The sequence below is a fragment of the Haliotis rufescens genome, unplaced genomic scaffold (assembly GCF_023055435.1).
Source record: "Haliotis rufescens isolate VD_foot unplaced genomic scaffold, xgHalRufe1.0.p SCAF_2, whole genome shotgun sequence".
Classification (NCBI taxonomy): domain Eukaryota; kingdom Metazoa; phylum Mollusca; class Gastropoda; order Lepetellida; family Haliotidae; genus Haliotis; species Haliotis rufescens.
The window spans coordinates 22,212,173-22,237,816 of NW_025963890.1; the positions used below are offsets into that span (position 1 = coordinate 22,212,173).

General features: G+C 38.8%; 2 protein-coding genes across 2 annotated transcripts in view; one reads left to right on the top strand and one right to left on the bottom strand.

Moving 5' to 3' along the window:
- The window catches only part of LOC124112000 (G-protein coupled receptor-associated protein LMBRD2-like), a 31,802-nt gene extending 11,886 nt beyond the window's left edge, over positions 1 to 19,916 (bottom strand). The window contains exons 1-12 of the mRNA XM_046471965.2: positions 19,838 to 19,916; positions 14,853 to 15,065; positions 12,828 to 13,108; positions 10,723 to 10,890; positions 9,738 to 9,948; positions 8,236 to 8,310; positions 6,712 to 6,997; positions 4,486 to 4,667; positions 3,698 to 3,831; positions 2,308 to 2,413; positions 1,369 to 1,570; positions 1,071 to 1,202 (exon numbers count right to left, since the gene is read on the bottom strand). Coding sequence (XP_046327921.2) covers positions 1,071 to 1,202; positions 1,369 to 1,570; positions 2,308 to 2,413; positions 3,698 to 3,831; positions 4,486 to 4,667; positions 6,712 to 6,997; positions 8,236 to 8,310; positions 9,738 to 9,948; positions 10,723 to 10,890; positions 12,828 to 13,108; positions 14,853 to 15,026 — 1,951 coding nt within the window. The 5' untranslated portion in view covers positions 15,027 to 15,065; positions 19,838 to 19,916. The remainder of the gene's footprint in view (positions 1 to 1,070; positions 1,203 to 1,368; positions 1,571 to 2,307; positions 2,414 to 3,697; positions 3,832 to 4,485; positions 4,668 to 6,711; positions 6,998 to 8,235; positions 8,311 to 9,737; positions 9,949 to 10,722; positions 10,891 to 12,827; positions 13,109 to 14,852; positions 15,066 to 19,837) is intronic.
- A 1,343-nt stretch (positions 19,917 to 21,259) lies between these two features.
- On the top strand, positions 21,260 to 24,475 carry LOC124111999 (DNA-directed RNA polymerase III subunit RPC9-like). Its single transcript, XM_046471964.2, has 2 exons — positions 21,260 to 21,419; positions 22,161 to 24,475. Exon 2 carries the CDS (start codon positions 22,275 to 22,277, stop codon positions 22,713 to 22,715), a length of 441 nt encoding a protein of 146 aa, XP_046327920.1. The 5' UTR covers positions 21,260 to 21,419; positions 22,161 to 22,274; the 3' UTR covers positions 22,716 to 24,475.
- Positions 24,476 to 25,644: the final 1,169 nt, after the last annotated feature.

Here is a 25,644-nt window from a genome sequence, read left to right on the forward strand (position 1 = left end):
AATGCAGGATAAGTAAAAAATAAATGAGTTAGCACATGAAGTTACAAATTTGCATGTATTATTTAGGCCAAATTGCTGCTACACTTTTGTGAGACATAAAATGGACTCAAACATGGTTGTCAATATTTTCTAAATCTTAAGGGACATAGACTACTATTATCATCATCGTTATTATTATTATAGAGAGTGAGCAAATGAACAATGAATTTTTTTAAATGAAATTTTAATTTCTTTTCTCAGTACAGGCCAAACACTCAGATTGCTATATGTCAATAATATTCATGAACTACCGGCCTTTATCAGCCTCAGCAAGCATGAGTGAGAAAATACTGTTTGAAGCTGAAGTAACAAGACAGAACCAAAGTCACAAGTTCAGCTCTCGCCTAATGTCTATACAAAGTTTCATGAAGATGTAAGACACGGATTGAGTGAGTGAGTTGGGTTTAACGTCGCTTTTTAACAGTATTACAGTTATATCACAGCGTGTCAGTTTAATGTGGGAAGAAAGCCCGAAGTGATGCAGGTCTCAGACGTTTACCACTTTGGTGAAACCCACGAGCACATGTATGGTGCTGATAAACCTGGAAACATTATCGGGGTGAACCAGGATTCGAACTCACAATCACAGGTTTCTGGCATGCCTAAGGGATGCAACTCTGCACACCGAATTGCGGCGCTTTAGACGACTGGGCCTACCGTGCCCCCAACACGAATTGAAGTAATGCTCTTAAAATGAACGCAACTCTCATTTGAGCAAATGCATTTTAAATTGTTTTGTACAAAACTCTTGATGGTGGTTTTCAAACTTGATAGGGGTAGAATAGGTCTTCAGCAACCCATGCTTGCCTGCAAAATTTCATTTTATCTGAATGTCAGAACCAGCATCTATTTATCACACCAACACAATGAACTTAATTAAAAATATATTAAAAAATACCGAGTTACCTTAACTTTCTTATTTCGACATACCTATGCTATGGGTTATAAAAAACTTGTAAACCATAAAATATCAAAACCAAAAAATAAAAACATAAAAATAAATAAACAAAACGTAGAAACTGTGACCTTACCCCTCTTGTCGGAGCTGGGGGGGATCCGCCTTGGAGGTGTGACTGGACTCGCCCCACTGTCCAGCCTACCAGTCTCATGCCAGTGTTTACGTTTGTGGTCCACATTCACCTGCCGTTCTCTTTTCCGCTTCTCTGGAATTAGAGTTACAAACTTAATAGTGGTAAAATACTGGTGCAGGGTACATTTCTCCACTCCTTATGTCAAAACACTTATTTCAAGTCCCATGTAATACTGTATTGTCAATGAATTCAGCCAAAGTCTTACACTATCATACATAACCAAACTGGTTCAACAGACCTCTCTTCACCATCTCCCTGCCCTCGTCAATGAGTTCCTGCGTCATATCGTCGTCGCCTATGAACTGCTGGAAGCCAAGGAGGCTGAGGATGCGACTGCCGAGGGAGAAGTAGGTGCAGATGCACAGCAGCACGATGAGGATGGGGAAGTAGATGTTGAACCCGTCTGAGATGAACGATATCACATCCATGTGGCCCATGATCTGGACAGAACATGAAACAAATTACACTAGCTCTCCCCACTTTTACACTATAATAAGTTCATACCTGGAATTTGTCATCTTCTAAATTATTAACATCCCAAATTTAACTTCAATTATTTTATTTCATATGGTTGGTTGGTTTGTTGTTTCACGCCACACTCAGCAATATTACAGCTATATGACGGCGGTCGTAAATAATCAAGTCTGGACCAGACAATCCAGTGATTAATATCATGAGCATCGATCCATGCATTTGGGACTTTGATTTGTTTTTCCCCATAATCTTTGATAATATACAAATTATATCATGGTGTGTCATCTGAAAGTGGGAAGAAAACCAAAGTGGTGTAAGTCTAAGATGTTTACACAAACACGGGTACAGTGCAAGCAAACCTAGAAACATAATCACGTCAAATCTGTGATTTAAACCCACGAGCATGTGTTTGGCAAGGGAGACAATCCAGGATTTAAAAAAATGGACAGTACACTACACAACCAAATTGTAAGTCATAAAATAAGCAATAACTTAAATTAACTGTCACAGGTTGGTTTTGCTCTGAGGCTATAAGAGGGGTTAATGCACACTCTCTGCACCTACTTCTGGATACACCAGTATTGACTATACATGTATCATGCATATACGAACAGCCGTCTGTTTAATGATATTTAAGATAATTATTTCAATTGGCTGACACTAGACTACGATATATGGGGCAAGACAACACTGTGGCACGTACATGTGTATAGGATGTCTCCTCCATGTTTCCGGAGGTCACATGACTGTCCAGGTGGATCAAGCCGAGGAAGTTGAGACACATGGGAGGCGTCAGTCGGCACAACATCCTGGAAATGGTTAACGTCCATCAAAGTCAATATTTACAAACATGTTTTTGTTTTTTGTAATACTTTTTTTATCCATGGTTCAGGATACATTGTACACGATATAATGCATATTAATACATTAACTGTTTGCACATCATTTGTAATGTGAGATTGATATTACTAGTGATAATAAATGATTTAATACATAATATATATGTATCACATGACGGAATCCCCTTTTTTTATCATAAAAACAACAGCCATTCACACTTCTCATACAAACACCATTTACACGTTTTCACACAGGGACGCCACAAGCACTCTCATACACAAACACACATTATATTCTCAAATAGAGATCTCAAATCTCAAGTCAGTGGTTCCTACAAACATGTTTTTGTCCTAATAAGACTAACAAGAATCATTACATGATGACACATATCCCATCTATTCCATGAAAGGGGGCGGTCGGGTAGCCTAGTGGTTAAAGCGTTCGCTCGTCACCCGAAGACCTGGGTTCGATTCCCGACATGGGTACAATGTGTGAAGCCCATTTCTGGTGTCCCCCGCCGTGATAAGTCTGGAATATTTCTAAAAGCGGCGTAAAACCATACTCTGCTTGTACTAGTCTGGACTGATGCCGATTTATAGTGCTAGCTCACTGAGATACCACGCCGCAGTTTAACATGAATACCCCACTCAGACACAGTATACTGATTCTGAGCCAACAAGTCCTTGTTTTAGCCCCTTAATGCCGGACAGGTTAACAATAAGTACCATCTTTTAACGTCTTTTGGTATGACACGGCTTGGGATTGAACCCCAGACCTTCCGCTTTCCAGGCGGACGCTCTACCACTAGACCACGGAGGGGGTCCTGTACATAATCACGAGCAGACAAACCAGTGATTGATATTATGAGCAATGACTCATGAAATCAGGGTACAAAGACATTCAATCACCCAAGTCATCAAGTTCTATTTGTCGCCTTGTATGACAAGCATAGCTAGCTTTGGACATTTTCTCACCCTGAATTCTCACAGGTGTATAAACATTCTTTTTTCGGTCTTTAATATTTTTTTCATTTTGACAATCTAGCGTGTGGTCATACATGTTCACTACTTGAAAGTCAACCTGTGTTGACATGACATAAATGCCCTACTCTTGTTACCGATTTACATGCAGTGAAACTGGTCAAGGGGAGGAAACTCAACACTAAATCCTTATATCATCCAAACTGATCTATAAATCCAGCTGACAATAAACAGTGAATGAATCAGGTGCTATTAGTTTCAGCAGGTGCTTACATTCCAGTGAAGATGAGGCTGTATTCATCAGTCTGGTGATGAGGTGCTATGTAATAGTAGTTGAAGATCCGGATCTGGAACACACTGTAGTAGGCACAGCAACACAGGTATGCAATCGTCAAGATTGAAGCAATCTGAAGAAAAGGAACCAAAAGTAGCATGGACCATTAACTAAAATTCTAACTCATCAACAGTGGATAATGGCACGGCTGACAACAAGCAATCTAAGGCAGGTGAGTTAATGAGAAGTGATATATTGCAATTATTTCTAACAAACAAATGCAAGGTTAATGTCAACATAAGACATATTCTTTGACTTATTTCCCAATTCACCGAGACAGTGCATTAAACCATGTTCAGATGTACAGCCAAAGTGTGAATTGAGTTCCACAAAGAAGTTTGAAATGACATTATAGGCCAGATCAAGTCATTTTTTTGTTAAAACACCTGTTTGTTTTCATTTTCATTTTATTGGAAACTTTCTTTGAAATTTCCTTCTTAAAGGAAATTAACCTCAATCATTCCTAACACCATTACTAATTTGACCTTTCGGAATACTGACCCAACAAATCTGTTAAACAGGCAAATACATGAAGAGTTGCAACATATTTACCTATCTGCAAAGTTTTACATGATTACCAGACTGCCAAGTATGAGTCTGTTTCCAACCTGTGCCAAGCTTAATCAGCCCTAATACCATTGTTAACTTTCCCCACTGCCTCCTGGAGTACTGAGCAAAACTCTGTAAGACAAGGAAATACACTGATGTGACCAAATGATGGCTTTACCTCTATGTAGACGTAGTCATAGTTCTGCTTGGCCAGGTTGATGAAGACAGCAAACAGGGACAGGACAGGGTCCTTGACGAAGAAGAGGCACTCTGACCACACAACCATAAAGGAAAAGACCATCAGGGCAATGGCCGTTATCATCATCACCCACGGACGGACTCGGCACTTCCAGTACCACTCTGCAACAGACACACAAGCACTGCTTCCTACAGTTTCCACCTGGACTGTGTCGCCTCAGAAAGTCTGTTTTGAATTACCTGTTACACTTAAGTGAATCAGAATATGTATGCTAGGTTGGTTGGTTTGTTGTTTGAGGCCGCACTCAGCAAAATTCCAGCTATATGACGGTGGTCTGTAAATAATCGAGTCTGAACCAGACAATCCAGTGATTAATATCATGAGCATCGATTAACGCAATTGGGACCAATGACATGCATCAACCAAGTCAGCTAGCCTGACCACCTGATCCCGTTAGTCGCCTCCTACAACAAGCCTTGTCGCCTTTTACGGCAAGCATGGGCTGCTGAAGACCTATTCTACCCCGGATCTTCACGGGTCTGTTAAAGAATGTCACTATCAACCTAAATGGATGTTCTAAGGCAACCGTTCAACATTTGGATAGAAATCTAAACTATTTGAACTTAGGGGTGGGACTCCTAAGGTCTGCAAGTTTTCCTTCCAGCAACTTTTCATTGTTTTAAGAGATAGAGTCAAAGGTAGACACAATTTTATGGATAACAACTTCTTTAATACTGTAAAAAGCTATATCATACTGTTATCCATAAAATTGTGTCTACCTTGTCATCCGTCAAATTCTAAGTTAATGCCTATCAAACAATTCAGCTAAAGTCAACACAAAAATTTGAATCATCATGTATTTGTGTGAAAATGAACAGCTACACTATCATAGGTACAACAAGTAGAAAATTGTGCCAGTTGATCACATTTCATCTTCCCGAGGCAAGAGAGTTAACTGACTATAAAAGTCCAGTTTCCACCCTTGCCGAACTAGGCTGGTATTATGGAGTTACCTTTTGGCTGGACTAACGCGTCTATGCATAGTCAAATCAAAATCGTGCACCGAAATCAAAATCCGGTTCGTAAGATTTGCAAAACATGTGCACCGCTAACTCATTGTCAACAGATATTTTCTAAATCTTTTTATGTTTTTAATCAAGGTGCTCACGTGATTTGATGAACTTCGCGATGTAAGACTCGTTTTATCACAATATAGACATTGATTATCGATCAGATCTTCTTGACTGGGCGCCACCGTTTTGTTTGAAGCAAATGCAAGTGATACGAGAGGTTGAATCTGATTGGTCAATAGGAGAGGCATAGAAAGGACATAACTCGTAATAGCCACTGGTGGCGCTACGATCGAGCCCAGGAATTCCAGCCTAGTTCGGCAAGGGTGGAAACTGGACTTTTAAAGTCAGTTTACTCTCTTGCCTTGGGAAGATGATCACATTTATGCTACAATGATTTTTTCTTATTGAAAGTCTCTTCTAGGGTGTCGCCAGTAAGTTTAAGAGGCTGAAGGGGAATGAATCATTTTAACTGACATTGCACTTTTGAAAAGTTTACTAACAAGGCAGGGAAATCCTAATTACAGATGTGATCAGTTTGGTGGAATCAGCATTAGTTCAAAATAACAAGGAAATGAAATTAGGAGCATCCAAGTTCAAGATTGATGACGTCTTGGTGATAGTATCCGAATCTAACATCACAAACTGTGATATCAGGATTCACAGAAAATAGATTGACACAAGTGCATATCACATTAGGAGGAAATATAGCTATTGGTCAACAACATGTCTTTGTTGATTCACTGCTGTTTGAACAGGTACATGTCGGACAAAGTCACTTGCCTAAGGAGATACCACATGTCCTACATGTGCATGTGCATGTTTCATTTCATTACATTTCAGTGTTTAGTTTGTCATGGTGCAAGGTCAAAGGGAGGAAACTCCCATCCCGCTAACAATGGAGGTGGAATGTGGCAAGTATGTTGCAGAACATCAGTAACAGAGGCACGCCAGAAGCATCACCATCTCCCAGCCAAGGAGATAATTCAGAGTGACAAACTATAGACACTCTGGCTGGCCCCCACAAACATTTTTTTACTTTGTTTCCCCTTCTCCACCCTATGAGCTGTGTGCTACTCTTTTTACAAGCATCTGCCTGAACTCAGAATCCAGCAATCTGGGAACATGCTCGTACCTACAGTGGGGGTGTACAGACCCCTCAGAAGACCCTTATACTGGCCATACACCCGATGGAAGCGTTTGTCAGTGCTGCTCTCATTCGTCTGACAGTCCTCCAGATCCAACACCTTTTCAATCAGGTTGTTCCATTGGATCTGGGTACGTTTGTTGATTTGGGAACAGCGAATCACTTTCTGATGAAGGCGAACCAGGGACTTCTCTGTGATCGAGTCCACAGTTTTATCAAAATCCTCATAATCATCCATGTTCGGCTGCATTGATTTCTGTATATGATCTGGACACTGCAAACAAGCCGAGAAGTCATCACTAATGATATCAAAACTAAGAGAAAAATGCTTCCTTGCAGACAGATCTTAATCATGTCACCATAAACTCAGGAAATAAACTATGAGAATTAAACACAGAAGGTGAAACATTGAGCAAGTTGGATTTCGGTTATTTCACGGCTTGTTAGCTTAACAAGGTGGGAAGAGGTCATAGCCATTTACCACAAAGAATAATCTGAGATTAAATCCCACGATCAGCAAATCCTGACATGTCAAAGGGACACAACTCTGCACAGTGAATCGTAGTATCTTAGAACACTTGTCCATACTCCATGACAAGAGTGAATGTTGATTTCTTAGCAGTGTTATAGCTATCTCATCATGGAATGAAAAGCAAGCATGTGAGCCAGTTATACCATGTTGAAGGTGTGAGCAATGAACCATAGGCGTTACCTCAACAACTCCTATACTCTCACATAGTCTTGTGCAGGTAGGACCTGGCCATAGCTAAGAGTTTATGCTTCTTGGCCTAAACCCATGTACTATAATCAGCATCCACTCTGACTATCTACTCCAAGTCTAATCTTAGTTTTACAACAAGCACACTGGGAACCTGTTCTGGCCTTGGACATGTTTGTTTGTTTGTTAAACACAGCACTCAGTATTATTCCAGCTGTATGACAGCGGGCTGTAAATAATCGTGTCTGGACCAGACAATACAGTGATTGACATCATGACCATCGATCTATGCAATTGGGATACAATAACATGCATCACCCAAGTCAGCGAACCTGACTTCCCGTTAGTCGCCTCTTACAAGCATAGTTGCCTTTTACAGCAAGCATGGGTTGCTGAAGACCTATTCTATCCCGGATCTTCACAGGCTCAAGCTTGAGATATAAATATTCCAAAACCTCATCCCAATTTCTTGCTTAACAAGAGTCCCCCCTCGATCTGGTGCAATTCAGAAATTTGGCTACTTATATCCCACTTTTGATTTATTTCCATTCGATACCTTTAGTTCAGTGAAGAAAAGTATAATCCTGTTCAGTAGTTTTCAACATACCAAATTATTAAAGTCCAACTTGTCATCATGAAAACATGAACATTTATTTTTTAAAATCGATCGATATAAATCACATCACATCTTCTAAGATGTTAGTGTTTCAATGTCATGTGAAAGGATCTAAGTATTGGTAAAGAGCTTTAAGAACATATGTACATAAGGCCTGAAGTAAAATAAAAACACTTACCTTAGAGAGAATAGTCTCCATGTTTTTGCTCATCGGATGGTTGTACCTAATTCTGTCAGCATATCTTTTGATCTCCTGCACAATAACGTGATGTGTGTCAACAATTTAAGAAACATTGTAGAGGTCAATGAGGAAGACATCAACTGGTTATATATCAACTGATAACTTTATCATACAAATATGTTTAACATGTCTAACCACAGACAAGGGAATCCAACAAACGAGTCATCCCTTCTAGAACAATTCCTCATTCCAGCATCAATCTCATTAAAATCAGATCTAAGTTCTCGCTGCTGCTAAACAAAGATCTGAGGACATCCCATTACAGGTCACGTCAGAACGACCTTTCTCGAACTTTGACAGACCACTGAAATGACTAACAAGAAGTCGACATCAGCCAATTAGAAAGCAGCTTTCTCGAGCTTTACGGCACTCATTTCAACCTGGTGACTTCCATTTCAGACTACGCTTGAAACATATGTTGACACAGTTCTCAATTAAAATTTTGAAAACTGAACAAACGAACATTCCGGAATGTTTTATATATGGTTGAGATTGTATAGCAGTGCTTCCCACTTACTGTGCAATGCCTCCTCCGTTCAAATGTTTATCCCACAGAAGCGAGAGATAGACGATAATTTTGACAGAATCAGTTGTACGGGCCGTTACTGTCGTTCGGAATACCCAGTGTTAACATTTTCGAGGTTTCATGATCAGAAACACATTCCAACTGTCACTTTCATGAACTGGTAAGCGACACTTTGATTGGTGGGATGAAAAGTCGTTCTGACGAGACCCGTAATGGGATGTCCTCAGATCTTTGTTTAGCAATAGCGAGAACTAAGATATGATTTTAATGAGATTGTTCCAGCATGGAAATATACCAAGACATGGGTCCAGGGCTGAAAATGAAAAATGTTTTGTTAAGTTTATTTCTTGGGTTAATAAATTCACATAAACTACTATAGGGATTTTGGAACCATGGTAGAAATCCACATTAAATTCAAACATATAACAACACCTAAAGACATCCACTGTTAATTAACACTTACATCAGCACATTGTATTTTTGACAAAATGAGGGAGACTATGCTCATTGTGTCCAATGTAGGTCTAGATGTTGTAGTTTTTGTGCTTTAGGTGACACAAGCCACTGTCTCGGTTCGAATTGGGTAATCATAAAATGATGATATACATAATAAAATTTGTGTTACCAGACAAAGTGGTGTTTGGGTGACTTCAGGCAGCAAAAGAACCCTTGGCCTCTAGCATGCTGGGAAAATGTCAGGAAGGACCATATTCTTAAGCAATGGTACACGTCACAGCTCTCAGAATGAATGACTGTTGTTATACGCCACTGTCTGCAATATTCCAGCCATATTCTGGCAGCCTGTATACAGTCTGGCCCTGTTTTGGACAGATGTCTGTGTTGTGCTCGAAATGTTTAAAGTTCAATAATATTTCAATATTTCATGAAACAGATTCTATAGTAAACTACACACCTCTAGAATATCTTCAAGAGATTCTTCGGCCTCTGACTTGTCAGTGCTGAGTTTGGCAATCTTAAAGTAAGTTCGGGAGAGTTGGTAGCCTCTCTTTGAGCTGTTCCAGAAATTGCGTGGAACCTCCACCAGTCCGTAACCCAGCATGAGCACCAGGACAAACAAACCCCACGTGTTGCTGGCCGTGGCGCCGATCACCTTCAACTTCTCACTGTCGACCAAACACAACAGTGATCATCTTACATTCCACATCGTTCATAGATGATGAACATAATTAAAGTCCATGATGCAGTTGATTTTCTTCTCTTCATTTATCATGCAAGAATTATCTAGGATTTCAGCTTTGCGCCATTTGTAAGCATATATACTAACCAAAATTGGGAATCTTTCGATATAAATTCAGAGCTATTCTACCATTTCATTTGATGCAATGATCATGCAAAACAAAGCCTTTTCTCTTTATTGGTCCTGTTATCAGTGATATCAATACAAGTTAATGTTTCAAAATTTAACACTTACATTCAAATATAAATGTCATAACCTGAATTGAGAAAAACTTAATTCAAATTATGGAATTTCTACTGACATATTGCTGAGACCTTGGTTTGAATAAGAACCAGTGAGAACACCTATGCAAATTCCTTATCATATCTGAAGTATTTCTCTTTTCTAGAACTTCATAAATTCTGTTCAGTTATCAATAGTTTAAAGCTGACACTTTGCCTAGGTTTCTACGTACATTTTCCAGTATGATTATTAGTAATAGACAAAAAAAAAAAAAAAGTAAATATTGGCAAGAAAAATGCTTGTTTCTCCAAAACAGTCCACATAGGTAAAACATCCCATTTGACAGCATCATATTTCTGATTTAGGAAGCCAGCCTGTTCTTCCATATTCAACAAAATGAAAGGCACTATGCTTACATTTCAAGTAATCCCCGAAATTGTTTTGTTGTCTTTGTTAGAGGATTTGACAAATTACTCACGCATCAATGTCAATGTCCGGCCTGATGGCCACGTAGATAAGACAGACTCCGAAGATGAGGAGGTAGGTGCCGTAGTAGATGGCGTTGGCGATGAGAGCCGACTTGATCTTCCCCAAGACTGTGAAGTCTCCAGCGTTGGAGTAGGACTGCATCATGGGTAGGATGAGCCTGAAGCACACGAGATCCCCAGGGAAAAAGTGTTCAACATTACCGTTATGTATAAAGGTCACTGAACCAAATGTTAAAAGTTCAAGATTTTGAGGTTCCCTACACTTAAATACTATAGCAGCCAACTTTAATAACCCTATTATGACATTCGAATTTTCTTTCACCCCAGTATATAGTTGCATTATTGTAACACTTGCAGTGACATAGCTAAATATTGCAACACTCACCCCGTGAGTGAGTGAGATTATTGCACTTATATAGCGATGTGCATGCACGTGTATGTGTGTGTGTGGCTGCTTGTACTAGTCCGGACTGATGCCGATTTATAGTGCTAGCTCACTGAGATACCATGCCGCAGTTTAACATGAATACCCCACTCAGACACAGTATACTGACTCCGAGCCGACCAGTCCTTGTTTTAGCCCCTTAATGCCGAGCGCCAGACAGGGTAACAACAAGTACAATCTTTAAACGTCTTTTTGTATGACGCGGCCCGGGATCGAACCCTGGACCTTCCGCTCTCCGGGCGGACGCTCTACCACAAGACCACGGAGGCGGTCGAGCGAGTGAGTGAGTGAGTGAGTGAGTGAGTGAGTGAGTGAGTGAGTGAGTGAGTGAGTGAGTGAGTGAGTGAGTGAGTGAGTGAGTGAGTGAGTGAGTGAGTGGTTTTAACGCCGCTTTTAACAGTGATCCAGTTATATCGCGGTGTGTCAGCTTAATATGGCGGAAAGCTCGAAGTGATGCAAGTTTCAGACGTTTACCACTTCAGTGAAACCCACGAGCACGGGTATGGTGCTGACAAACCTGGGAACATAATCGGGGCGAACCAGGATTCGAACCCCAATCATAGGTTTCTGGCGTGAACAGGGGACACAACTCTGCAAAGCGTATTACAGCGCCTTAGATGACTGGGCCACCCATGCCCCCTACTCACCCCATGATATAGCTGCAATATTGCAACACTCACCCCATGATATAGCTGCAATATTGCAACACTTGCAGTGATATAGCTGCAATATTGCAACACACACCCCATGATATAGCTGCAATACTGCAACAATTGCAGTGATATAGCTGCAATATTGCAACACACCCCATGATATTGCTGCAATATTGCAACACTTGCAGTGATATAGCTGCAATATTGCAACACTCACCCCATGATATTGCTGCAATATTGCAACACTTGCAGTGATATAGCTGCAATATTGCAACACTTGCAGTGATATTGCTGCAATATTGCAACACACACCCCATGATATAGCTGCAATATTGCAACACTTGCAGTGATATAGCTACAATATTGCAACTCACCCCATGATATTGCTGCAATACTGCAACACTCACCCCATGATATAGCTGCAATATTGCAACACTCACCTATTTCATCAAACACAGCGGGCAACTTGAATCAGGAGTTAAGTGAGTGAGTGAGTGAGTATGGTTTTACGCCGCTTTTAGCAATACTCTAGCAATATCACGGCGGGGGTCACCAGAAATGGGCTTCACACATTGTACCCATGTCGGGAATCGAACCCAGGTCTTCGGCGTGACGAGTGAACGCCTTGACCACTAGGCTACCCGACCGCCCCAGGAGTTAAGTGACACTTTCATTAGTCTATTCACTAATCACTGACATACATAGTTGACGCTTGTCAAGTGGCAAAACAAGGGACTGGGACAAAAGCATCTATTTTCCACTGTATCTGACAAGGGTATTTCCAAGTTGTGTTTATCATTTCCTCGACTTCTAACATCACACTAACACACAGCTATGAAACAACCAACAGCTCTGTCAAGATGATGATACACAGTCAACCAAGTCACCGAGACATTTGTAGTAGTCACTCTTGCAAGCCTAGGTTAATAGGAACCAATTCTATCAAGGAATCCTCACTACTGGACTAACGTCTCCTGGTTATATTTGATGCTCCTACCATGTGAGAACCTGAGATGTCCAGTAAACCACCCGCCACAGAGCTGGGAGAACGTGGTCGGGAACATGGCTGAGTGGCGCCCGACAGTGTACCAGCGGAGGTGTGGATGTCGATGACCCATCTGACAGAGACATATTTGTGCCATTCCCGGAGGCAGTTGTCGCTGCTGTTGCTGTTGTCACTGCCACTGATGTTGTTGACACATTGTTTGTTTCTGTTGTTGTTGTTGTTGTTGTTAACACAGCTGGTGTGTTTTGATGGACACATTGTCGGTAAAACGTCTAAAACAGACACAAAGAAATCATCAAATAATTCTAAAACTAAGCCAGTTGTTACATTCAGCCAAAATAAAAATGCTGCAGTAGACATAATATTGTATTTCTCAGAGGTAGACATTAATGCTAGCCAACCCGGGTTAGTGAGGTTTACAAACAAATGAAGAAACAAATAATGCCTTGTCACCATAGCTCACCTGAATATGTAATCAACATTTGAAAATGTCAACAAAGACTGACACTTGAAAAAAATTGATGTCAGCATCGATACTCAAAAGACTTTTGTTTAGATACTGAAGACTAAAAACTAACACTGAACTCTAATAATTTGAATAAATATGATATCATCATCAGGATAAACATGACACTGTAGCTCACCTGGAGATATAGTCAACAGTTTAAAATGTCAATGTCAGTTAATATCAGTGCCGATGTTCAAATACTTTTCCTTTGTGGTTGTGAAATCCAAAGGTCAAATCAAGGTCAAAATTTTAAATATAACAACTACACATTTACCAAATTTCATTACATTTTGAACAGAAATGGCCAAGTAAGGTAATGTTTTGTTTGTTTGGTTTGTTTGTTGTTTAACGCCGCACTCGGCAATATTCCAGCCATATGATGGTGGTCTGTAAATAATCGAGTCTGGACCAGACAATCCAGTGATTGACATCATGAACATCAATCCACGCAATTGGGATCGATGACATGCATCAACCAAGTCAGTGAGACTGACCACCCGATCCTGTTAGTCGCCTTTTACGACAAGCATAGTCGCCTTTTACGGCAAGCATGGGTTGCTGAAGACCCATTCTACCCCGGATCTTCACAGGTTATGGCTATAAATAGGTGTTTCAATATGTCTTCCTTGGCACCTATATTGAAGATCAGATTCAAACCTCTTTGGGTGTCATCATTGGTGGGAACAAGCATGTGAAGTTTCAGCTTCATTGTAATTTGATCTAGTGCTTTCTGAGGAGAAGACGTTTAGAGCACACGACAGACGAAAAAGAGGCCTCGACTTTCAGTCAGGTGAGCTAAAAACTAGCCCCTGAAGGCTAAGTAAATTTTAAAGAAAAACAAATTTTACCTCTCAGAGAAAAGACCCATTCCCCACCATGTTTTCGTTTTGGAAGTGATGTCACTAGATCCATCCCTCTAATCACTAACTCAGCACATATTTTCTGTCACTCATGAGCTTAAAACAAAACAACCAATCAAAATGCCTCTTTGAGATCATGAGTTGAGCATAGATCTACATTCAAAATCATATTCAAAACAAAGGTGTGGTGTTGAATGGGTCCAGGGTATTTATCATATTAGAATGGAGATATAATACCCTGGAGAATAAAGGAAGTGACCCACTGCCAAGAGTGAGTCTTTGTAACAAAGTGAGTGAGTGAATGAGTGAGATGGGTTTATCGCCGTTTTTAACAGTATTCCAGTTATATCACACTCACAGCGTGTCAGCTTAATGTGGAAAGAAAGCCCGAAGTGATGCAGGTCTCAGAGTTTACCACTTCGAAGAAACCCACCAGCACAGGTATGGTGCTGACAAACCTAGAAACATAATTGGGGTGAACCGGGATTTGAACCCACAATCATAGGTTTCTGGCATGCCCAAGGGACACAACTCTGCACAGCGAATCGCGGCACCTTAGATGACTGACCCACCTGTGTCCCCCTTTGTAACAAAACCAACACTAGTTACATTATAATACTTAGAAGCACTGATAGGAAAGGTACTTACTGATGATACATCCAGTGGTATGATAAATATTATCATGAATGAAAAGTACCAGGCAATGAATGTTGCCAAGGTGACCAACACATGCTGTTTTCTCAGGTCACCATAGCGATGAAGCACAAATGCTGCAAGCAGACATGTGCAGATAATCTCCACCACCAGAGGGCCTGCACTCATTGTGGTAGTGGGTTCCACTCAACTCATTCTGTGATGAATCTGAAAATGCATTAATAATCGTTATACGCAATAAAGAACCAGTAATATACCAAAGTGATACACTGGCAATTGTGTTTACTATCAACATATATAGTAGATATAGTAATTAAAAACAAAGATATTAGAATATATTTTTCCTGGTACAATAATACTTTCACATTTCATCTCTTCCAATCACTGCATGAACATTCTGTTGAGTCATAATATTGGTTACTGTTTTACAGATCACGAGAGACAATTCCAAGTAATAATCTTAATCTCTGTATATAAAAAATGTCTAGCGTACAGGGTGCAATTTCCCAATCACAAGACTGCACTGGTTCACTAAGTTCATAAGCAGACTGCTGCCTGCAGTTGGTAAAATAATATTCCACAAACAGGCTAATAAATTTCACTACTTTCAAATTTATACTACATATACAAAATCTGAACATATTGAAATAGAATTACTTTCATTTCGCACAAAATTTATGTTTACATCCCGTTTGTGTACACTAGAGATCACCAATCTTCTCAATATACATGCTTAATGTTCTATTAAGGCATGTGGTGCAGCTTGTTTCATACATGTGCATAGTACTGCATACCAGTGAACCAGCACACCAAAATGGCTCATCTCGTAAAAAAAAACAACTGTTATTCAATGGTACCAGTGCAATATCACATGGAAAACAAAGACAAGTTTCCTCGCATCCTACTCATTTCATATTCATTATCCTTTTGACTACAGTGATACACATAAATACATAAATCTACACAAATGTGTTTATAATTATGAATATACATTCACACACATGCACACATATGTACACGCATTCACATCTGTTAATATCAGTTCTGATATTAACTCATAATAAAATATCTATTGTCTGTTGGCATACAAACACATTTTGTATACAGTCATGACGATCTATAACTAGACATTCAGACATATACATAATCAAATACCCATATACACTCAGGCACAGGGAAACAACATTCATTTATTCATATTCATTGTAAACATTGATTCTTTCTAGATAGCCTTATGCCACACAGGCTGATGCATCCCTCCATAGCATTGGTGCCTATTTGTCACATGACAAAGCTTCTTGGCTCTCTCACACTTGCGGAGTACAAAGACACATGATCTCAGTCATCACAATGCATGTGAAATCCCTAACTGGTCCTTCGTTTTCTTCCAGAAAGGGGGAAATTTGACCAGCACATGAACAAATATTGAGAATACACTGATTCAATGCTTGTAGTGTATATATCTTACAGTCAATGCATAAAATCAGTCAACGTGTAAAATGTGATTCACTTAGGCAATTTACAAAATGCATAACTTTTTCAGTCATTTACAATAATTGACTGAAAAATCTGTCCATTTATGTGACAGATTAGCTGAAAATTATTAAGAAGTTCAAAAGGGCTTAAAGGGACAGGACGTCGACCGTGCTGAAGCTTTGTTTGTAACACAGTAGCCGAAAGCCCCGAGCTACTCTTATTCCGTTTCTGCTCCAGTGACCACACTGGCGTAGGCTTATCATGTGACCAGATTTTTTCTCTGGTTTGAAAACAAATGCACTTATCCTGAAAAAAGAACAGACAGGCCTAATGCTAGCCTTTCGGTGCACTATATATACTGTTTTGCATAATCATATAGATATACTACTACAGCTCCAAACGTGAGGTTCATGACAAAATAGCTTTACACATCAAAGTGACCATATCAGATGGCTGCAAGGAACCCTGGATAGGAGAGTGATTGGCTTAAAATGACCAAGACATATTTATATGGTAATCTAGGCTTTGATAGACACTGGCTTCTAACAAAAATTAATCAAGTTGTCAATTAGTATTTTATAACTCAGCCGAAAAAACATAGAAGCTTTTTCTCCAGCCTGTTGACTCTGCACAGCGCTTCTTTTGTTGGCTTCACAGTGCGGAGCTCTATTGCTTTGGTTTGACAAATGAAACAGGTATGTAACGTCACACTTGGAAATTAATTCATGCATGATTTAAAAACACACAGAACCGACGACATACTGTCCCTTTAAAAACATCACAACAGACTAATTATGAGAGGATTAGAAGCCAGAAACATATAGAGTATATATCCCTGTGTTATGGGTTTTCGGACACTTAAGAAACATTCATAGTTTTCTCTCTAATCACATGAACAACTGTAAAACATCTCATTCACTTATAAAAGACAATTTTCTCTTAAAAAAAAGCCATCATCTGAGTATTTACAATGTCTGTGTGATTCTCCATCCCCGTTACCGCATGAGTAATCGCAATAAACATGATTGTCCGAAAACGTATGATGTCTGAAAAACTATGATCCAATCTTGGGGTATCGCAGTACTTGTTATGTACGCTAAATGAACAAAATGCACTCACTAACCATTATAATTATTCATGTTCGCTATATCAGATGTCATATATACTAAATATGCATATTTTACTGATAAAAGTTCATTATTTACATGAGTCATGCCGGTTGAAAGCCACTAAGTAGACAAGGGGGAGAACTCCAGTGTATCACGGTACAGGGAAAAGTTGTGTATGAAAATCCAAATTAGACAAAAACAGGACATAATTCTACCTACCACTAAACATGAAGATGCCAGACCTCAATGATTTATCAGACAAGTGCAACGACAGCACAAGTAAAATTCAGTATGTGTATTAACTAATAGGTAACCAATGCATATTTACCAAAAAGTAAGAAAAAAATATTTTAACACCGGCGAGACAATGTCCAGTGACGTCAGGGGTCATCGAGTATGCATAAGGTCCTCCCAGTGATCTATCATCTCTACACGCAATGTCATTGAATACGCCCTGCGGTGTTGAGAGTTTTGAGTATTTGTTTACTAATTATAGCCTGCGGTGGCACATTTTAGAGCAAGTGCTAGTTTACGAAAGCACTTTTATTTATTTTTTATTTCGTTTTTCTCGTAATTGAAGTGGATAAAATGGTTATAAATGGGAACTAATATACATAAATTATTTTTTCGGTTCACTTAACCCTTGGATCCCCTTTACGATCAATCACCCCTTTACGATCATTAGGGTTAGGTACTCGTTTAGTGGCTATTATCATGATTATAGATTATATAGCGGCTCCTAATATTCTTCACACAAAAACGTCGAGTAAAAAGGATAATTGGTTTTGTGTCGAATATTTTGGCTACTGGAAACTGTCCTGGAACATTCACACAAGCCACTTTCACCGTCTACATTTTTTCAGTACTGATTCAAAAGCGAACTCACCGTTGTGTTGTCACTAGTCATGCTTATTCCTCCATTGCTTCTTACTATTATCCACATCATCCTTACAGTATTCCCTACCACACTTTTCTGTCACAAAAAATCACCCGACGAATTATTAAATACCATATCATTCATGCGTACTCGCGAGTTCGACGTCTGACGTCTGACACCTGGAGCCGTTTTCAGTTCACGGCATATCGGCTCATTCCCCACCACTCGGTATCTTGTAGATTACGGAATGGGACGAGTGTGCCAAATGGCATCGGGATCATTGGTAAGTGTCCGTAGACTAAAGTCGCAAGACACCATGCCTACCCGTAACCTTCGTAAGTGTCTGTCACCTATTCGACCCTTTTCGTTCAGTTCCGTAACGTCATAGGCATGACTAGGTAAATTTGCACTAAGTTTAACAGTGTGGACGTAGCTCAGTCGGTTAGCTGTCAGGCTAACAATCCGAAGGTCACGGGTTCGAGTCCGACGGATTCTCACAATAAACTGGTTGCTTGTCTTGAGACATGTGACCTACGGCAGAGATCGTCCTCACGAGAAGTTGTGGTACTGTATTCTAAAGGTGCTCCTTATAAATATATAACAAGCACTCCTAATATGCCAACAGTATGCATTTATCATTTGGCTACCAGTGAAGAACATACTGCTAAGTAAGATCATATGAGCTCCTAATAGATTCTGGCCACTTAGCGCGAAAAATGTGTGGACTACCTAACTTTCGTTACCATATTATAACGTTGTATATTGATAGATTGGGGGAAGGCAATATTAGCCAATTTTAAAAAAGAAGCCAGAAGTAGTATCAACTTATTAATAAATGCTTACTTACAGTAGACGGAACAATCCGAGGAAATAGAAATTGTTTATGAAGCGAACACTTCCTGGTTACTGATTTGCATTAGTAGACAGCCGCTTGGATGCGTGTCACCCGTAAACTACCGGAAATCACAAATGCTGTGATACGATCAATGCCGATGTACCACAGGGTTTGTTTTCTTTTAATCCTATCAATTTCAATAACTAGGTGACGAAGAATAACATCAAAATTTTTGGAATTCGTTATCATAATGAATAAATGGACAGAATCTTCAGCCAATTTGTAAAATGACTAAAATATTCAGGCGATTTGTAAATTGCCTAAATGAAATTTCAGTCAATTTACACATTGACTGGAACATATAACCATAAAGAAATTATCAATTCATGGACATTATTTATGTACAAGTCATTCAGTATAACGTCTCGCCAATGTTTTGCCAATTTCTTGCTGGTTATTTTTAACAGCGTAATTAACGGTTACCCAGGGAACATAACATGAAGATTGACATTTCTATTTACCTATTTTTAACACTGGTGACATGTCAATTGTCACCTGCTGTTTCCATCTTATTCACGTAAATTTAATCATAAGATACTAAATATGATCATTATTAAATAAATCTTCAGAAAACATATTTACGCGGACATAGAAAGTCCCTAGAAGCAGCATACAACCATACCTGACAATGATTTGGTTTTCTAAACGAAGCTGTCTGCAACATGTAAATGGTTACGTCAATGACTCATGGAGTTGTCTCCCTTGATGATATTATTTTCTAAGCAACAGCTTGGTATATCACATGCCACTGACATTTGTGCAAGAAACAAATTCAGAAAACTTGCCTTTTTCAATAAAATAAACCTTTTAACCGTACAATTTTTAAAGATTTTACTGTAAAAAGTCCATGATTATACAAACTGTTATTTTCAAATGGATAATATTTATTTACTGACATTTGAAGTGTTCACGAAGATAATATTCATGTCAATAAAATGACGGAATATATGGGTCTCAAGAGAATAGCGTGATGATACTCATGTGTCTTCTAATGTGCAAAATGTTCTTTCTCCATCATAAGATCATTTCCATGATGTTATAATTGCATATCCACGTTATTTAAACGGTGCAACATACACAATATCGACTCGCTTCTATAGTTACTATTAAAAGTTGGCACGGTATTCGAAACGAGATTCTCGTTAATGTCTAATTTCTGTGATGAGCGTGCATATGTCGCCGGGAAAGAAAAAACGGAATAGCCTCTTTTAAAAAAGTCGTGAAAATGATTTTTAAGAAATGATTATAATAATCAAATATGAATTCACTTTATTTGACATTATTTGGTTGTTGTTATAAGTGTTACTATAACCTCAAAGAAATGTGGAAGAATAAATGAATTAATTATTATATCTGTAAATGCCAGTGCTAATATAATTGTTTGAAAGATAAAATTATTCTAAACAGTTTCTTGTTAACTGACTGGCTCAGTAATTGGTTTTGATCAATGTAAGCAGCCTATTGGTCGTTTCGATTTCAGAAAGAAATTTTTCTGTATCTAAACATAAATATATAATTTCGATATTAGGGTTTATGCGGCGGTTTTGTTTTGGTCAAGCTATTTCCACATTGCTTTACGATCGTTGTTGCTGAAATAACGAAAAGTACCCCTTTTATGTTGTAGAGTATTTAAAGTGTGAAATAGTTAACACATAGTCAGAGAGACAGGGCCTAGGGCCGAAGCCATGTCTTCTTCCATCATACATGCCGAATTTCTGCCTTCAGACTCGCTGTTCATTTCAAATATAAAAGTCCATATGATCAAATAAGAAAACTAGTTACCATCACACTAAAAACATGCAAGATCTGATTTCTATATAGTCGATGTTAGAAAACATATTCCATCTGATCTTGTACCGTTGTATGATCATCTAGCTTGGTAAAAAGATCGAACGACTGTTTTCTAAACTAAATTATTTGTTTTCAGGCATTGGTGTAAACAAAGCAAACTTATGGTTACCTGACATATTCGACCTTGCTCCGTTTGTTTTCGCATTGTGTTTCTACTTTTGTACAATATGTCCGGATAAAAGATTCCAGGTTCTTTGTTACTTCCTGTAGACGGAGCTTTACTTCCGCTTCCAAGGAGGCAAATTTCACAAATTATGATTACTGTTGCACACTGACTAGTTATCGAAATGTCTTTTATGACGGCAGGAAATTACCAGTTTAGCAAGAAAACAGCAGCAACAATTCTAAATCTTGTAAGTTATCGACATCGAGCGTGTAGCAGGTTCCCACAGCTTTTAACAGTTGACAGTAGTTAGAATGCATGTTCAAACAGGTAATAGGCTGACGAGCAGAAAATAGGGATCTTAGTTTGAAAAAAACAAGTGCATTGTTCCTCCTTGTCTGTCGGATGTGTCTGAGGTGTTATTAATGTTTAAACAAGTTACCACAGTTTTATTCGTTAAAAGTGTTTCAAAAACAAAGATCTTGAATGAAAGAGCCTGTTTCAATTAGTGATCAGTTGGCATGTTGGCTGTGAAAAATGCTCCGTGGAATGTTTCTACCAGCACCCTCTTATCCATCTTTTTTGCAAGAAGAAAGGATGGATTAATTTTGTTATGTCTTGTAATTTATTTTCGAAAGTTTAATTTTATGTCTCAAGTTTGCTGAAAATTCTTTTTTTTAATTAAATTCGAGACATAAAATACATCGACTTCATCATGTTCATAGTATCACAAGTTGTGCTTTAAATATTCATCAAGTAATACTTACCTGATGATAAGTATTACTTGTTATACTATAATTATATGAAATGATGTATAAATAATACACCATGATAACTCCTAAAAACACTTGATGTGGAACTAATTATTATAGGATAACTTAGTATAAATGTTATACCATGATGGCATGATCAAAACTGGCCCCAGTCTAACAAACTTTCATGTCTTTTTATCATCTTTATGTCCTTTCATTCATCTCTTTTGTTGTTTCAGGTATTATTTCTGATAGTTGCACTAGCCTGGACCTATGTGATCATTGCAGGACGGCATGCATCAATTCAGTACTTGAGACAGTTGAGGTGAAATGTGAACAAGCCATCAGAAAGCATGGAAGTGATTAACGAGAGCAAGTCTATGCTCAGTAACTTTGAGGTTCTGAGTTTACTTACAGACATTCAAACTGGCAAAGGACAGCGCAAGCCCAACAAGCACCAGCAGAATCTGGCAACAATAACATACGAAGCAGTGAAATATTTAGAAGGGACACCATGTAAACTTCAAGATTCTGAAAGTATTCAGAAGTTCATGGACGCCATAAAGCCCTATAAATTAACAAGAGCTGAAAAGCTTCAGTTGCTTAATCACCGTCCATCAACAGCCGTTGAGATTCAGATTATGATAGAAGAAAGTGAGGAGAGATTGACGGAGGACCAGATCTATGAATTGTTAGACCTTCTTTCCAAATATCTGCCGGTTGACAAAGAGGAAGAAATGGAGCAGGATGAAGAAGATGGGGAGGGAGAAGGGGAAGAAGAAGAAGAAAGTTAGCGATGGGAGGGTTTAGGTTCGAACACTGCTTTTAACATTGCTGGTGTAGATATTTATAACTTAGTAGTTTTAAGTACGTTCATGAAATACACTGTATCTATGTAGATTGTGTGATTTTCTTACAAAATGATTATTTATTGATAAAGAAGTACAGTTGTCACCCCAAAGCTGGAATAGTTAAAGTCAAGTGGATACGCAATGGTTGAAATAGCAGTAATTATTACGTAGTTTCCCATCATCACTGTGCAGGTTCAAGCTTATTTTTGAAACAGTCTGTCTGTGATGTTATTTCCTAAACCTAGCAATTTATCGACTTTGTCTTAAAATGAACGTTTCTGAAACTATAGTTTCTGTATCAAATTTTGTTACCATGGTAAACATTAGTATTATTTTCCAGTTTGCCAGTTTATGATTTAATCATCATTATCAATTATGAAAATTTTTACAAATGACTTTTAGTGTTATCCAAATGTTGATGTTGAGTTTTAAGACTTTGTCACATGTTATTTAGAAAGTGTTATGAGTTTTGAGGAAAGCAGTACATATCATATATATTCAGTCATCGTCAGGCATCAGGCTCATTCCAGGGCTAGGAATCTACTATAAATCCTTAACTAAAAACTAAATGTGTGTATTTCAGCAGTTCCCCAGGCTGTATTTGTTCAAGGCAGACCTGTTCACAGTGTCCAAATTCAGTCTCATTTAAATCAGATCTTTTACTCCTCCCTGCATGAAGATCTGACAAAAGCTCTCAGTAGGAGGTTGCTTCAGGTGAATTTTCTCATCAGCAACTTTGCATTGAGGTTTCTAATTTCTCAGAGTGAGCGAAGCTGCATCATGCTACTTTGTGGATGTTTTTTTACCCACACATCCTTTATTTTGATTAGCTGTAGGGGGTGGAGATCAAAGTTCGCTAAATATTCACCTGGCAAGACCTATTGATGGTTGTCAGATCTTTATGCAGAGAGGTATCCCACTGAAGTAAAAGACCTGATTTTAATGAGATTTGGTCCAAGTTAGCGTGACAGTTTCTCGTTAATTTATCATTGAGTAGTAGTAAGATGTGGACTGTTTGTTTGATCGCTATAAGCTCTGCTTCCAATTATTATTGAAGGAAGATATCCAAGGCACACATTTAAAACAAATTTATGTTCTTGTTTTATGAACTTTCTTGGTCAGAATACCTGCTTTGATATTGATGGAATATTGCTAAAAGCGGCGTAAAACCATACACACTCACTCGCTTGGTCAGAATGCCAAGAGGTAGGTGGCAAAGTGAAACAAATGTATACATGTTTTCAAGATGTTGTCAGGGATCTTTTTCGATAAATTTTCCCCAATAAAACTTCTTGCAATAGATATTTACTCTATTTGCAAATGAATTTGCAATAAGTTCTGTATACAGTATTCAGAACACTATACCAGTTTACTCAAACTTGCCGTTCAAGGCTACAAGAATTTGAATTGTTCAACAACTTCCTAAACCCAACTCCGACCAGACTGAATTTGTGAGAATGCATTTATCAATGTGTTTGATTTAAGATAGACAGAAAGCATGATAAGCATTAAACTTTAATGTGATCTAATAGAAACATGATTGTTAAACCAGTTTTATAAGACTTAATGTTAGGGTAATTTGATAGTAGCTGAAATTGCTGTCTAAGAAGAAATGTTTGAAGTTGATGTAATTGTCATGCTTGATTCATTGCTCATTGTTTCCAAGTTCATTGATTTGTATTTTCATTAAATGCATAAATTTGGATATTTGTTGTCTCCTGTTGTGCCCCTTTGTCGATTCATAGTCTTATTACCACAGTATGTGTCTGTATTGTGCAGATTGGAAATGCTGACAGTGCCCTCAAATAAGTGGGAAGTCTCGGAAGGCATGACTACTGTGCAGGGGTTAAACATTTCTCAATGACTCCACTGGACTTCCTAGGCAGGTCAATGTCTATCCGCTTGTTCAATGCTCATGATGTCAATCACTGGATTGTCTGGTCTAGACTTGATTATTTTCAGACCGCCATCATGTAGCTGGAACATTGTTGAGTGCGACGCTCAACAACAGACCAATGACTGGCTTTTCTGGTGCCCCAAACTGATATTAACTTGCAGTACATGATTTCCTTCTGCATAGTACCGGTACCAACATACTTCGAGGTTGTTTCATTGACATGCTTAACCCTGAGGGGTCACAGAGTTGCGTCCCATAGACATGCCAGGATCATGGGATGGAAGCTGAAATTCAACCTCATTCAGGACCTTCGTTTGTCAGCACTATACCCCTGCTAGTGGATTTGACCAAAATGTCAAACATGGAAGAACGGCATCACTTAATGCATTCCTGTGGGTAGACTTGTGGTTAAAGTGTTCAATCGTCACGCTCGTCAAGACCCGGGTTCTATTCCCTACATGGGTACAAAGTGTGAAGCCCATTTCCAGTGTCCCCCACCATGATATTGCTGGAATATTGCTAAAAGCAGTGTAAATCCACACTCACTCACTCACTGACCTGACGCAATAGGCTGACTCATGGTGATATCACTGGAATACTGTTCAAAGGTGTCTGAAACATAGCTCACCATTTGGAGGACTTGACAGGATTCTGTATAGCATTGGCGCTTAGTTGCAAATGTTCAGTTTTAACACTATTCTAGTTAAACAGTAAACTCCCTAATCTCTATCAAATATAAGTGATCATGGGTTCGAATGCCAGATTTCCCCTTATTGTGATCTTTGGTTTGTCAGCACTATCCTATTGCTCGTTTATTTCACCAAATTTGGAAAAAGAATACTCCCACATTATGAGTTTACTATTTTGTAGTGTTTAAGCATTGTTGCAATTATCCCACTCATCCACTACATGAACATAATCTACCACCATATCTCATTAAGCAATTTTCGTCAAAATTGTTTTTTGGGGGTGGGG

What these genes read in the sequence shown, in the direction of transcription:
- LOC124111999 (XM_046471964.2), top strand. Translation starts at nt 22,275, where the DNA reads ATGGAAGTGATTAACGAGAGCAAGTCTATGCTCAGTAACTTTGAGGTT.